Genomic DNA, 15,629 nt, shown 5'->3' on the forward strand with positions numbered 1-15,629 from the left:
CAGATACCTACCTGAACCAAGGAGCAGGACAGAACAATGGAGTTGGCTAGTCTTTTCCACACCCTCATCTTGGATCCTGGCCTGGTGGCCATGAAAGCAAGAACCACAGTGATTGTTTTTGCCAAGACACATGAAACAGCCGCTGAAAAGATTATGCCAAAAGCAGTTTGTCGGAGGAGACATGTTACCTTCTCAGGTCGGCCAATGAATAGCAGTGTACAAAGAAAGCAGAGCAAGAGGGAGATGAGGAGAGTGTAGGTAAGGTTGCGGTTGTTAGCTTTGACGATGGGTGTGCCATGATGCTTCATAAATGCTCCTAGGATCAGAACTGTGATCAAAGCAAAGGAAAGAGAAAAACAAGCTAAACCGATCCCTAATGGTCCTTCATAAGCCAAGAAGGTTACAGTCTTGGGAATACAGAAATCCTGGTTTTTGTTTGGATAGTTCCCATCTGTGCATTTTTGGCAGTCGTTCATATCTGCAACATGAAATGATTTGGTCAAGCCATTAAGCTTTCTGGCACCAGTTTGAAGAACACGCCAGAGCTCCAAAACTACTATAAGTTCTCTATTTAAAATTAGTGCAGATATGATGAAATGTGGCAGAGGTTGAGTGGTTAAATTATTTTTAATGGCCATCTATTCACTGATTTTTTTTTAAAAAAATTAATAACAGATCATAGACGCACTCCAGATACACACTCCAGATTATTTTGTCTCCAGTAGCTTCCTCACAGCCTCTCCTTACCAAACTGTTCAATCATACCACCTAAGAAAAGTATTGCTATATACCAATTCCTCTTAATTACATTTGAAATATATTTCTTACCATTCTGGTTTGAAATCTTCCCTTCTGGACACAGGATGCAATCATAACAGCAGAATAGCTGACCCTCCTTCACTATCTTGCTGTAACCAGGAGCACAACTCTCGCTACATATTGACAGGGGTTGTGTCTAATCCATACATGAAAGAGAATAAACATGTTCAGACTAAAGAGTTTGGGGTCCTTAAGTTTCTAGGGCTTTTCCATATGGATTTGAAATGACATGACAATTCAGTAATGCATGAATGGGATCAATACTTCTATTTCCCCCTTTTATAACAATAAAAATGGCACAACATTGTGGCTCTCACCAACCTACATGGATTAGAGAGAGCCACAATGTTGTGCCATGGTCGACAGTATGAAAAGCCAAGGAGGGATCAAAATGCAGGAGCAAGGTCACATAGCCCACCACATTCTTGGCATAGGTCATCTACCTGGGCAAGCAAGGCCAATTCTAATCTCTGGCCATTTCTGAACCCAGGTTGGGACTGAATCTAAGTAATCTGTGTCTTCCAAGGATGCCTGCAGCTGCCCTTACAGGGCCCTTTCTGCCACCTTCCCGCCAAAGCGGATACTTACAACTGGTCAATAATTGCTCCAGTCCAAAGGGTCCAAAGTTAGTTTCAGCAGGAGCAGTCTCCCCACTGCCTCTTTCAATGCAACACTTGCAACGGGGACCACCCTCTCATGCAGTGCAGTGTTAACCACACACTGGACCAACCAGTCAGCCCCTGGCCCCTCTTGCTGTAAGGCAAGAGGGATGGGGCCAAGGGAGCACATGTAATGGCCTCAAGTTGCAGGTCTGCTTCAGTTAGCTGCTACCTAGAGATTAATATTTTAGTCATAAAATGTTTAGCCCACCCTCCAACATTTAATAAACTCAGGGCAGCTTAAAAATACAACATTTGAATAATTTCCTACTTGTCTAAAATTGGATCCTACCTGGTTAAACCAGTTGTGCCATGTTATGTCATCCTCACTGATTGTGAATGCTTGGTCTGCAGGACTCTCAGGATCAACCTTCCCAACTTTCACGGAACGAAATGATTGGTTCAGGGAAAAAATCCAGTTGACAATGTCCAATCCAGCTACTACCTCCCCATTCTGGTTGAAGGATATTTTGTCCCCCACACTGTTGTTAAATGAGATAACTCTAAGGAATTGATGGAGCTAAATAGAGACATAAAAGGCAAGACTTGAAAAAGGCTCCATTTAGATCTTTCAGACGATGCTTTACATTTGAGTGGAAAAAGAATGATGCAAAATATGCCCATTCTTTATAACCCAGAGAAGACCACAAAAAGTCAAACAGGATGTCTGATTCGAATAAAGTCTATCGTGTTTTTTCTAGGTGGAAAGGAAAGGAAGGAAGAAAATGTTAGCACAGTAAGAATTGGGAGAGAATAACATCCAATATAGTGTGATGCCAAATGAAAGATTTTTAATTCAGTACCTGCCAGAGCTGTTGATTTTGAAGTTTTGGTCCTCTTTCATCCACCATTCCTCTCCGTTTGGGTATAGATGAGGACATGTCATGTAACGCATGGGCCACAGCATAGACAGCATTGTAGATGCTGTAGCTATGACCAGTCATGGATAACTCAAAATAAGTTCCTGGAAGGCTTTCCATCTTCTCCCACCCTGTACAAATGTCTCCATTCACATTATCCACAACCACATTAGGGAATGTGCAGCCAAATGCCTGTTGCCAGAATGGCATTATAAAACTATCTCCTCTTCTGTTGGATGGGATTCTGCTTGCAACAAATTGGGGAAAACTGGGTATATTACTGGAGTGAATTTTGAAAGACAGAGCTCCATGGAATGATTCAGTTTCCCAAGTTCTTTGATAGACCAATGAAGTGAACTCCACTTGTGCTGTCATTATCCATACTGTACCTTTTGGATTCTCGCTCATGTGTTCGAGTTGTGATACATATGGAAACCATCTGAAAATGGTCATGGAATATGATTCTCCATAGGCTACCACTACATTGGCTTTGCTGGCAATTATGGTATCATGAATTTTTGCTCCCATTTCTAGCATATCATTAATTCCACTGACAAAATTAAAACTGGGGATTTTTTCTAGGAAAGCAAAGCAGATACCATTCTTGGAAAACAGTGGAACTACAATATGTGCAAATCTTTCTCCAATGTCATTATTCATAACAATGCCCCCAATCCACGTCCATCTAAAATGCAGCAGCAAAGAGAGAATCCCCATGTATTGTTGGCTTTCCTGAGGTGCCATCTGGTAGAAGGAAAGGCCTGGAGTTTTATCATTCATCACAGGAGCAGAACCATAAATGAGCTAAGGAAGTATTCACAACAGGGGAGAAAGACAATAATAAGAATGCTATTTTCAAATGTAGGGGAAAACCCCCAATCCACATTCAATTAATAGTTAGAACAACCATCTAAGAAAGGGAAATTTTATTGTTCCTGTGACACAGAAAGGAATCTGATTTTCAGGAAATGGGAGCCAGTCTATTGTCATCTAGTGAGTTCAATGCATAATGGATAACTGCTGTTGACTCTAATGAAAAGAAATAGACTTGAACTCAAATACCTTTGCTAGGACACTCCATTAGAATGGAGTTAAACAATTCTTCATCTCACCTACCTCAAAAATGGTTGTTTTATCGATGGGGAAAGCTATATTCTAAGGTGTTTTATGAACTTGGAAGCAAGTACTCCCCCATCTGAAAGTCGTACAAATTTTGCACTAACCTGAAGACCCTGAAGGCCACTCACCTTTTCATGAGAAGGGAAGTCTGGTGAAAGTGTGTGTGTAGGTCTGTCTGTATAAGCCCCTGTCTACTCCACAGCCTATATTTTGATATCAAATGCAATTGGCTCAGACAGCAAGAAGTATGAGGCAGTGAGAAGGTTGGTTTCATGCTCATCTCCAACATGTCCAGGTTCATAATAAATATAGATTCCCCTCCCACACTGTAGCCAAAGGGGTGAGCACTTTTTATTTCTGGTTGAACTTTTACACATGTTTGGCTCTCAGAGTGTGGACCTTGGCATGCAGATAAAAAGTTAATCCTTATCTGATTAGCCACAACATTCAGCTGCAATGAATGGTCATGAAGAATGTCTTTCTCAGCCAGCACAAGACAGTCATAAATAAATATAAGATCTATAAGATTATTTCATCTGCACCCATTTCTGACCCCAATCAATGAAATGAAAGCAGAAAAAAATGGATTCCAATACTCCACATATAACCTACCTGTGGAATCTTATAGATATCCAAGATGGTTGCAATGTAAAGGGATACTTCAGAGTCCAGTCCTCCAATGACTGCTGTCAGACTATTCTGGACACCGCATCTGAAATTGGGGACAAACCTGTCTAGAGTGGATTGAAATAGCAGAGTGGCCTGATAGGTCCACTTTGCACTTAAATAGCTGTCATAGATGTGGAAACCCAAGGTGACATTGGGTAAGAGCTGTGAGTTTTCATTGATTTCCTTCACCGCGTACTCCAAGGCCAGAATGTGTTGGTAGTTCTTAGGCACAATGCTAGAATGAGAGATGGATTCTGTATCAGAAGGGTTTCCCTTATGTCGGTAAAAAAGAGATGAATGGAAGAAAGAAGTGGAAGAAAATGTAAAGAAGAAGAAGAAGAAAGGTAGCTTTGAAAAGTGTGACTATGTGGAGTAAAGGGAGCTTCTTTTCTTCATTGTTCTCTTTACCATCATAACATTTTCTACAGCTCAAATGAATAACCCAGAGTTCTGCAAATCCAATACTTTATTATATTCTGATTATTCTGGTGGAAGAAAGGAAGAAAGAAAAGTCCTTACACAAGCTCTTCCAGTAATGCTGGAGGGGGTTCTTTAGTGAAGGTGAATGAGCTGAAGATGAAGCGAGCCTGAGAGACAATTCCACCAATGATAAGATCTCCTGGTTGATGGTACTTTTGAGGCGGAGGATGAGGACTAGGGATCCTGCATTGAACATTGCAAACTTTGCATACCATGTGAGGAAGAAATACCAGCTGCAAGATCACTAAAATCGACTTCATGAGTACAATGGAAATATTCCTTCTAAACCCAGATTCTCTTATTTTGTTCTTCCACAGTAAAATTGGGTTTTCTGTGATGATAAGCGTCTGCTAGTTTGGTCTGCTGATAGGCCAGAACCCAGGAACACCAGAGTTCAAACTATAAAATAGAAACTATAGAATGAAAAGCAAAGGTGTGCAGAAGATAGGTCAGAATCTACTAATACATGGTATTATGAGTGCAGTTCTGGTTCTGAAAAGAAATTCCAGGGCTGAGCATGTGCTCAAAGGTATCCTGTTCCCTAATCCTTAGGGTATGTTGTCTCCCTGCTGCTATCTGATACCTGGCTCCACTGGTGGTTCTTGGGCTTCTATAATAAAACAATGGAGATTTTGCAAGCCTGATATCTGCCAGCTCCTGATGCCAAGTGTCCAGGTCCTTTCTCTGATTCTAAATGGTAGTGGCTATACTTATGGCATTGTTCACCGTCTTAGCTATTAGTTTTGCTCCTGATCCCTGAAACTGTCTAGGATTTTTGAGAAGCAGCAGAGTTATAATTAGAATTCTTTTGATTATGAGAGAAGCGGGCTATTATGGTCAAAATTGGGTATTCCTGTGGGTTTTGAGATGGCAACAGAATTAATCACCATCATTTTGATCATTAAATAGGAAGTTAATCACCATCTGAAATCTGGGGAATTGCTGAAGAAATCTTGTTTTTCACATCTGAACTATAGTTTTCTCTCCTTTTAAGAGAGTAGGACTTGGAATGATAGAGAACAAGAAAACTGCGTGTGCGCAGACGTGGTACTGTGGGTTGCGAATGCTGTGGGTTGTGAACATGCCTCCCGCATGAATCACATTCACAACCCAAGGTTCCACTGTATTTCAATGTAGCAGTTTCAGTGGTACAGACCGCATGCTTTTCTGGTCAAGTTTGACTTTAAATTGGCCTTTATTCTGCAGCCAGGGCATTACATAGGGTAGCTGCTGAAAATAAGATTCTCACAAACTATTGTATAAAGACACAAATTATTCATTCTTTTCTTCTTATTAGCTGTTCCTTGTTGTTCAGCTCAGGTCTCAAAATAATAATGTAGCATTTGGGGGAAAAGATGCAACCCAGCAAGCCAGCGCTGGAGGCTAAAATGGAAAAGATCTCCACAGCAACCAAGTATTTTCCCTTGGTGCTCAGGTAGGTTGGAACAAAGGACAACCAAACACTGCAAAAAACCAACATGCTGAAAGTTATAAACTTGGCTTCGTTGAAACTATCCGGCAACTTCCTGGCAAGGAATGCCACAATGAAACTGACAATGGCCAAGAAGCCCATGTAACCAAGAACAGAGTAAAACAGAGTCACGGACCCCTCATTACATTCTAGTATAATTTCATCAGTCATTGAGTGCCTGTCAGCATCTGGGAGTGGAGGAGAGGTTGCCAGCCATATAGTACAAATGCCTACTTGAATAACAGAGCAGGAAAGAACAATGGTGTTAGCTAGCTTTTTCCCCACCCACTTCCTCATCCTGGATCCTGGCCTGGTGGCCATGAATGCAAGAACCACTGTGATGGTTTTTGCCAAGACACAAGAAACAGCCACAGAGAAGACACTTCCAAAAACTGTTTGTCGCAGGAGACACGTCACCTTCTCAGGTCGGCCAATGAACTGTAAAGCACAAAGGAAGCAGAGCAAGAGGGAGATGAGGAGAATGTAGGTGAGGTCGCGGTTGTTGGCTTTGACGATGGGAGTGTCGTGGTGCTTCATAAATGTTCCTAGGATCAGAACAGTGATCAATGCAAAGGACAGAGAAAAACAAGCTAAACTGATCCCTAATGGTTCTTCATAAGACAAGAAGGTTACAGTCTTGGGAACACAGAAATCCTGGTTTTTGTTTGGATAGTTCCCATCTGTGCATTTCTGGCAGTTGTTCATATCTGTAAAATGAAAAGTTTTGTTTTACGCCATTAATCTTGAAAGAACACGCCAAAATCATTCCTCCAGGACCAATAAATACCATGTATTCAAGTTACAGGATATATTTAATGCTGATACTCTGCAATGTGGCAGCATCTGGGTATTTAAATCTGGAAGTTTTAAAGTCATTTAAATAGATATAAGTCCAATTTTGGGTTTAGGCATGAGGATGTAGTAAGCCAGCTGTGATCATGGAGTCCTGACTAGAGTCCAATTATTATTAAACTTTCAACAAAGATTGACTGCATCAGTGTATTGGACACACAGCATACTGGGTATAGCTGACCTCACAGTAGTTTTTTTAAAATAAAATATGTGCCATGAGCATACCTATGATTATTTATATAGTTGCTACAATATTAAACATGTATACAATATTGCAAATAATGATTGTACAACTGAGCAAGAATAATCTGTTGTGAATACTGGTAACAATGAGTATTCAGATCTTGCAAGCATAACATATGCTGCCTGAGCAGCCTACGCGCATGTCGCATAATGCATAATGCATATTGTTGCTGCAATTTTCTGTCATTGCATCAGTTGCAAAGATGACACCCTTCTCTTTTCTCAGTGTCAGCGGTGCTACTACTTCTGAGGGTGCCTTACTTGATGTTCAATGGAAAGTAGCTTTGTTTCTAGACTCAACCCAGTGCTTGATTTAGGGATCACAGAGGAGTTTTATTTAATCTGCATTATGGAGTGAACCTGTGCATTCCATCCCTCCCAGAGCCATGTGCAGAAATGGATTATTCTGCATCTATGCAAACGGATGTGCACATGGGCAAGAGGTGGCCCAAAGATGGTCTTCTTTATTAACAGTTTACAGTAGGGACCAGAGGAGAAATGACCACTGGGGGGAGTGTAGAGAGAAGAAAGACCATGGTGCATCTGTAGCAACAGAAGCGGACTCCTTCATCTGCCCCACCTGCAGTAAAACATGTCTCTCCTGTATCAGTTTCTACAGCAACAGCAGGCACTGCAGCTCTTCAATGGTTTGATCTCAGCCCTGAAGGCACACTCTTTCATTGTCTCCTGAGACAGATGAATGCCATCAACAAGAGTTGCTGCTTGGAGCACCAAGAAAAACCCATGCTCCATGGGTTGCTCTATGTCAGGGGTCAGCAACCTTTTTCAGCCGTGGGCCGGTCCACCGTCCCTCAGACCATGTGGTGGGCCAGACTATATTTTTCTGGGGAGAAATGAGCAAATTCCTATGCCCAACAAATAACCCAGAGATGCATTTTAAATAAAAGCACACATTCTACTCATGTAAAAACACCAGGCAGGCCCCACAAATAACCCAGAGATGCATTTTAAATAGAAGGACACATTCTACTCTTGTAAAAACACACTGATTCCCGGACCATCCGTGGGCCAGATTCAGAAGGCAATTGGGCTGCATCTGGCCCATGGGCCTTAGGTTGCCTACCCCTGCTCTATGTCATAATATGCATAGTATATGCACATATTTCATTTCAAACTGAATTGACCCCCCCCCCAGTTCACACCATCATTGGCTGTTCAAGCGCCACTAGAATCAGAAACCGCCCACCCTGGCTACTGTTTGATAAAGTATGTGGACATGTATGTGGAAACCATCTGCTCTTATATGACCATATCACCTTTACTTCTGTTATCATAAAGAATGATGCCCACCATATATAGCAAAACATAGGTCCCAGAGTGCAGAAGAGTAATAACCTCACACCACTTTTTTTTTTTAAGCAGTTCTGTATACCTATTCCTCTGGATTATATTTGGTCTACTTGGTAAACCAGGAGAATATATTTTTTACCCTTCTGCTCTGAAATCTTGCCTTCTGGACATGGGATGCAATCATAGCAGCAGAATGGCTCCCCCTCCTTCACCTTCTTGCTGGACCCCGGGTGGCAACTCTCGGTACACATGGAAAGAGGCTGCGTCTAATCCAAATATGAAAGAGGAGAACAATGTTCAGAATGAAGAGCTTGGAATCCTTAAATTTCCAGGAATTTTCCATATGCTTCCAAAGTGACAAGACTTTTCAGTAATGTATGAATCAAAGCTACCACCATTTTCTTTTTCTACAAACAATTAATATGGTACAGCGTTATTCTTTTATTTATACCTACACAGACAACATATTGTAAAAACTGAACAGGTTTCTATAAATTTGGTCGCAATTTTGCTTCCTACACAGTAGTATGATTTCACTATTGTTGCCATGTTTTTAAAAAGAGTAATTCAGAGCTGGAATATCTTTTTTGTTCCATTTCTTTTTACAAGATGACAGTGATTTTGTTCACTGCCATTTCCCTCCAAACTGACTCTTGTTTTAATGCATATTTTGGGCACAGTATTTTCAACAAAAACAACATCTTATTGAAAATATTTGTAACATGGTGGCAACAATCCTATTTTTCTTTATTAAATCTCCAAATTTTGAACTCCCTTGCCCCCTAATTAATGAAATGTGATACCCGATTTCTCCTAAGAAATCTATTAGTTTTATTACAGAAGCCAGAGGGGAGATACCTGGACTTAATTCATTTTTATACTTATCCCATATTTTTAATAATTGTGACCGTGTCACATTCCGCTTCAGAGTTTCTTCCCTCTATTTACCCCTTAGCAAATATTTCCAATGTAATAAAAACAATAAATCAATCTATTATAAGGGAATAGGAGAGGGGAATGCAGAAAACAGAGGTGAAACAACAGAATATATATAGGGTGGGAAAATGGTATATTGAACACCATTCCAGAGTTATAATTAAATTGCCAGTTTTCACAATTATTATTAGAATGAGTCCTTCAAGAGGATCCGATTAGTTTCTTTTAAATTACTTCTAGAGGGTAAATATGGACTATTATTTCATTATCTGCTTCTCTCAGCAAGTGTAGATGGAGCAGCAGGTACCACTCCTTCCCACAAGGAAATATTCAACCTGGACCCACCGGATCAACTCTCCCTCACTTGATTTCACCAGCCATGATGGTAAGGGTTTGAGAGGGCATGTAAAAAAAAAAAGGTAAAGGACCCCTGAGAGTTCAGTCCAGTCACGAACGACTCTGGGGTTGCGTCGCTCATCTTGCTTTACTGGCCGAGGGAGCCGGCATTTGTCTGCAGACTGTTTTTGGGTCATGTGGCCAGCATGACTAAGCCACTTCTGGCATAACGGAACACCGAAACCAGAGTAGCGCACAGAAACGCCATTTACCTTCCCACCAGAGTGGTGCCTATGTATCTACTTGCACTTTGACGTGCTTTCAAACTGCTAGGTTGGCAGGAGCAGGGACTGAGCAATGGGAGCTCACCTTGTCGCAGGGATTCGAACCGCTGACCTTTCAATCGGCAAGCCCAAGGCTCAGTGGTTTAGACCACAGCACCACCCGTGTCCCCTTGAGAGGGCATGTAGTCAGACACATTTCTGCAAGCACCCTCTTCACATAATTAGGCCATATAAGCCACAAATTGTGCTTTGGGCTGAACACTGCCCAAAGAAATTAAATGTACAGATTAGAAGTGAATGTTCACTCAACATTTGAATACTTCCTTGTCTGCTAAAAATTGTACCATACCTGGTTAAACCAGTTGTGCCATGTTATGCCATCATCTCTGATAGTGAATGCTTGGTCAGCAATGCTTCCAACTTTCACAAGATGAAAGGATTGGTTTGAGTGCAGAATCCAGTTGACAATATCCAATCCAGCTACTACCTCTCCATTCTCATTGAAGAATACTTTGTCCCCCACACTGTTGTTAAATGAAACACCTCTGAGAACGCGATGGAGCTAAATTGAAAGAGAAAAGGTAAGACTTTAGAAAGGGCTGCATTGGGGTCTTTCAGATTAAGGTTCAATGGCAGCAGCAAAACAACTTTGTATATTTGTGTGGGAAAAGGGTTATGGAAGACATGCTCATTCTTGATGACAAAGAGATTGCATGAAGGACTTGTACATGAATCTGCAAAAATTAGTACAATGTACATATAGTAAATTAACAAACCACAAACATTAAAACAGAATAGCAGATTGACATAGGGACTATTATATGCTGTCAATGTGGAAGGAAGAAGAAAATGTTAGCACAGTAAGAATTGGGAGAGAAAAACATCCAATATACAGTGTGATGCCAAATGAAGGATTTTGAATCCAGTACCTGCCACAGCTGTTGATTTTGAAGCTTTGGTCCTCTTTCATCCACCATTCCTCTCCATTTGGGTACAGATGAGGACATATCTTGTAAAGCATGGGCCACAGCATAGACAGCATTGTAGATGCTGTAGCTGTGACCAGTCATGGTTAATTCAAAATAGGTTCCCGGAAGGCTCTCCATCTTCTCCTGCCCTGTACAAATATCTCCATTTATATTGTCCACAACAGTATTTGGAAACTCACATCCAAATGCCTGTTTCCAGAATGCTGTAATAAAACCATCTTTTGTTCTGCTAAATGGGATTCTGCTTGCAACAAATTGGGGGAAACTAGGTACATTACTGGAGTGAATTTTGAAGGACAGAGTTCCATGGAATAAATCTGTCTCCCAGTTTCTTTGATAGGCCAGTGAAGTGAATTCCACTTGTGCTGTTGTTATCCATACTGTACCCTTTGGTTTATTTCTCATGTGTTCGAGCCCTGATATATATGGAAGCCATCTGAACATTGTCATGGAATAAGATTCTCCATAGGCCACCACAATGTTGGCTTTGCTGCTCATCACTTTATCATGTATTTTTGCCCCCTGATTTATCATGTCATTAGTTTCAGAGACAAAACTATAACCAGGGATTCTTTCTAGGAAGGCAAAACACACACCATTCTTGGAAAACAGAGGAACTACAATTTGCACAAATTTTTCACCATTGTCATTATCCATAACAACTAGCCCAATCCAAGTCCATCTAAAATGCAGCAACAAAGAGAGAATCCCCATGTACTGTTGGCCTTCCTGAGGTGCCATCCGGTAGAAGGAAAGGCCTGGGGTCTTATCATTCATCACTGGAGCAGAACCATATATGAGCTAAATAGATATTAATAATGGGAGAGAAAGACAATAATAAACATGCCACTTGCAAGTATTCAATTCAATTAATAGTTATAACTATCCTCCAAGATAAGTGAATGTCGTTGTTTGCATGGTGGAGATAGGAATTTAATATTTAGGAAGCAGGAGGCAGCCTATGGTCATCTAGTGAATTCAAGGTTGGACAGAGATCTGCATTAGATTCCAGTGATAGAATAGATGTTGGAGAAAAGTAGAGACCCGAATGAAAGGGTTATCCAGGAAGGGGACAGGGGAAGGTGTTAGAGTTCACAAGTACATTTTATATGGGATGGGTATTGATAGTGGAGGATAAGAAAACCTCCTCACTGTCACACATGATTATCTGAAGCATGTCTTAAAACCACATTTGCCTTGCTGGAAATGTTGCTCTTTGGGGGAAACTCAGGTGCCACAATTTTCTCTTCTGCGCTTTGAGAAAAATAGGGAGGAGAAGGTGAACTGCAGAAATTTAAAAGCACATTTCCTATGGCCATTGAGATCTGGGATAAAATAGCCTCCTCACCTGCACACGTAATTCTGGGAACCACTGGTTTTTGGGGAACTGTAGGGGAAGGGCCATAGCGGTTGCTGCTGATAATAATAATAATAATAATAATAATAATAATAATAATAATAATAATAAAAAAAAAAAATTATTATTTATACCTTGCCCATCTGGCTGGGTTTCCCCAGCCACTCTGGGCAGCTCCCAATGGAATATTAAACAGAATAAAACTTCAAACATCAAAAACTTCCCTATACAGGGCTGCCTTCAGATGTCTTCTACCCTGGCGATCAATGGGGTGACAGATGTTGCAGCCAGATCGCCCTCACATCCTCCTTCAGATGTCTTCTAAAAGACAGGTACAATAGTTGTTTATTTCCTTGACATCTGGTGGGAGGGCGTTCCACAGGGCGGGTGCCACCACCGAGGAGGCCCTCTGCCTGGTTCCCTGTAACCTCCCTTCTTTCAGTGAGGGAACCACCAGAAGGCCCTTGGCACTGGACCTTAGTTTCAGGGGTGAACGCTGGGGGTGGAGGCGCTCCTTTAGGTATACAGGGCCAAGACTGTTTAGGGCTTTAAAGGTCAGCACCAACACTTTGAATTGTGCTCAGAAACATACTAGGAGCCAATGTAGGCCTTTCAGGACCCGTGTTATGTGGTCTCGGTGGTCACCAGTCTTGCTGCCGCATTTTGGATTAGTTGCAGTTTCTGGGTCACCTTCAAAGGTAGCCCCACGTAGAGCGCATTGCAGTAGTCGAAGCAGGTGAGAACTGGAGCATGCACCATGCTGGTGAGACACTCTGCAGGCAGGTAGGGTCACAGCCTGCATACCAGATGGAGCCCTGGACACAGAATTGACCTGCGCCTCCATGGACAGCTGTGAGTCCAAAATGACTCCCAGGCTGCACACCTGGTCCTTCAGGGGCACAGTTACCCCATTCAGGACCAGGGAGTCTTCCATACCCACCTTCCTCCTGTCCCCCCAAAACAGTACTTCTGTCTTGTCAGCATTCAACCTCAATCTGTTAGCCGCGCCTCGAAAGAGCGAAAGGGAAAATTATAGTTTATCAACACAGTCCTATCCATGTCTAATCAGAACTGAGCCCCATGAGATAAGTAGGATTTGATAAAGGTAAAGGACCCCTGGATGATTAAGTCCAGTCCATTTGATAAAGAAAAAAACAGACTCCCCTCTCTTATTTTATAGCCAAGCAGGTAGGCACTTTGTTTGTTAAACATACACAGGTTCAGTTTGGCTCTCAGAGTGTGGACCTAAGTATGTAGATAAAAAGTTTATTGGTATCAGATGATCTGAGTTTCAGCAGGAACCAAGCTATATATGAAATGAACGTTCATGAAGAATATTTTTCATAGGCAGCACAGGACGGTCATAAATAAATATCTATATTAAAGCAGAAAGAAAAATGAAGTAGATATTATCCTATACCCCACTAAAAACATACCTGTGGAATCTTATAGATATCCAAGATTGTTGCAATGTAAAGGGAGATTTCAGAATCCAGTCCCCCAATGACTGCTGTCAGGCTATTCTGGACACCACACCTGTAATTGGGGACAAACCTGTCTGGATTTGATGTAAGTACCAAAGTAGCATGATAGGTCCACTTTGCACTTAAATAGCTGTCATAGATGTGAAAACCCAAGGTGACATTGGGTAAGAGCTGTGAGTTTTCATTGATTTCCTTCACCGCGTACTCCAAGGCCAGAATGTGTTGGTAGTTCTTAGGCACAATGCTAGAATGAGAGATGAATTCTGGATTAGAAGGGTTTCCCTTATGTAGTTAAAGAAAGAAACGAGTGGAATAAAGTAGTGGATGTGGAAGGACAAAGAAAATCAATAAGGAAGAAGTAGGGTAGCTTTGAAAAGTGTGACCATTCTTTTAACATGTGGAGTAAAGAGAGCTTCTTTTCTTCAGTGTTTTCTTTATCATCTTAACATTTTCTACACCCCAAAGGAACAACACAGTGTTCTGCAGCTCCAATAATTTCTTATACAGTGGTACCTTGGGTTACAGACTTTTCAGGTTACAGACTCCGCTAACCCAGAAATAGTACCTCAGGTTAAGAACTTTGCTTCAGGATGAGAACAGCAATCGCGTGGCAGCGGGAGGCCCCATTAGCTAAAGTGGTACCTCAGGTTAAGAACAGTTTCAGGTTAAGAACGGACCTCCAGAACGAATTAAGTTCTTAACCCGAGGTACCACTGTATTCTGATTATCCTGGTGGAATAAAGCAAGATTATTTTTTTAAAAAATCCTTACACAAGCTCTTCTGTTGAAGCTGGAGGGGGTTCTTCTTTGAAGATGAATGAGTTGGAAACCAAGCGAGCCTGAGAAGCAATGCCACCAAGGATAAGGCTTCCGGACTTATGATACTTTTGAGGTGGCGGGTGGGGATTACGGTCCCTGCATTGAACACTGTGAATGTCACATACCACATGAGGAAGAAGTACCAGCAGCAAGAACACTGCAACTGTCATCACAAAAGTGAGTGGAAATCTTGACTCTACAGTTCCCCCCTATTTTCTTTAGCAACACTTTTCTTTAGCAAATAAGCACTGTCATTAGACTCTCCATAATTACGTCTATCTGACTTGAATGGTAGATTCAAGATTTGAAATTGCAAGAACTTAGTCTGATAGATCTGATTCTTATTTTATATAATGTGAAGTATGCAGAATCATCACCTGTTCCCAGCCCCCCTCCTTAGCTCTATATGGCTACTGGCTCTGGGGTTTTGAGAAGCTTCAGAATTAAATACAGTTATGTTGATAATCAAGGTAATTATTGCCAAAGCTAGAATTGCCCTGTGGAATCACTAAAGAAAATGTGTTTGTCACATATTCTGAAGAGAAGTTTTTTCTTTTACTGAGTTAGAAAACAAGGGGCAGTAAGTTTTGGAATGACTAAGAAAAGAAGTTCAGAAATAGAGTATGAGTGTGGATCTGTTACAAAGGCTATGCATGTTTCCTTTTCTTTATGGAGCTATTACCACAGGAAGCCATTTTAGGAAGATTGCTCCAGAACTGAAGCAACTGAAAGAGAATTGGTTTTAGTACTGAGAGTGAAGCACAAAACAAGATTTTGTGTTAACAGTTTGAAAGAAAGAACTTTAAAAGGACAACACACCAATATTTTATTGCTTTATCACGGCACTATATATTTAAGAGAGGTTATTGCTTTATTTCCCCTTCATGGATCACTGCCTTGCCGTGGCGAAGCGGCTTGAATAACTCAGAGAAGCTATGAGC

The 15,629-nt window shown here is 41.3% G+C and overlaps 1 protein-coding gene across 1 annotated transcript; it reads right to left on the bottom strand.

The window, feature by feature from the left end:
* Positions 1-5,882: 5,882 nt before the first annotated feature.
* Positions 5,883-6,782, bottom strand: LOC310747361 (vomeronasal type-2 receptor 26-like; the record flags this gene model as incomplete). The annotated part of the gene is made up of 1 exon (XM_083581725.1): positions 5,883-6,782. The coding sequence occupies one exon, from the start codon at positions 6,780-6,782 to the stop codon at positions 5,883-5,885; it is 900 nt and encodes a 299-aa protein (XP_083437851.1).
* Positions 6,783-15,629: the final 8,847 nt, after the last annotated feature.

This window comes from Podarcis filfolensis (assembly GCF_964270895.1).
Source record: "Podarcis filfolensis genome assembly, chromosome: 13".
NCBI classification, from domain to species: Eukaryota; Metazoa; Chordata; class Lepidosauria; order Squamata; family Lacertidae; genus Podarcis; species Podarcis filfolensis.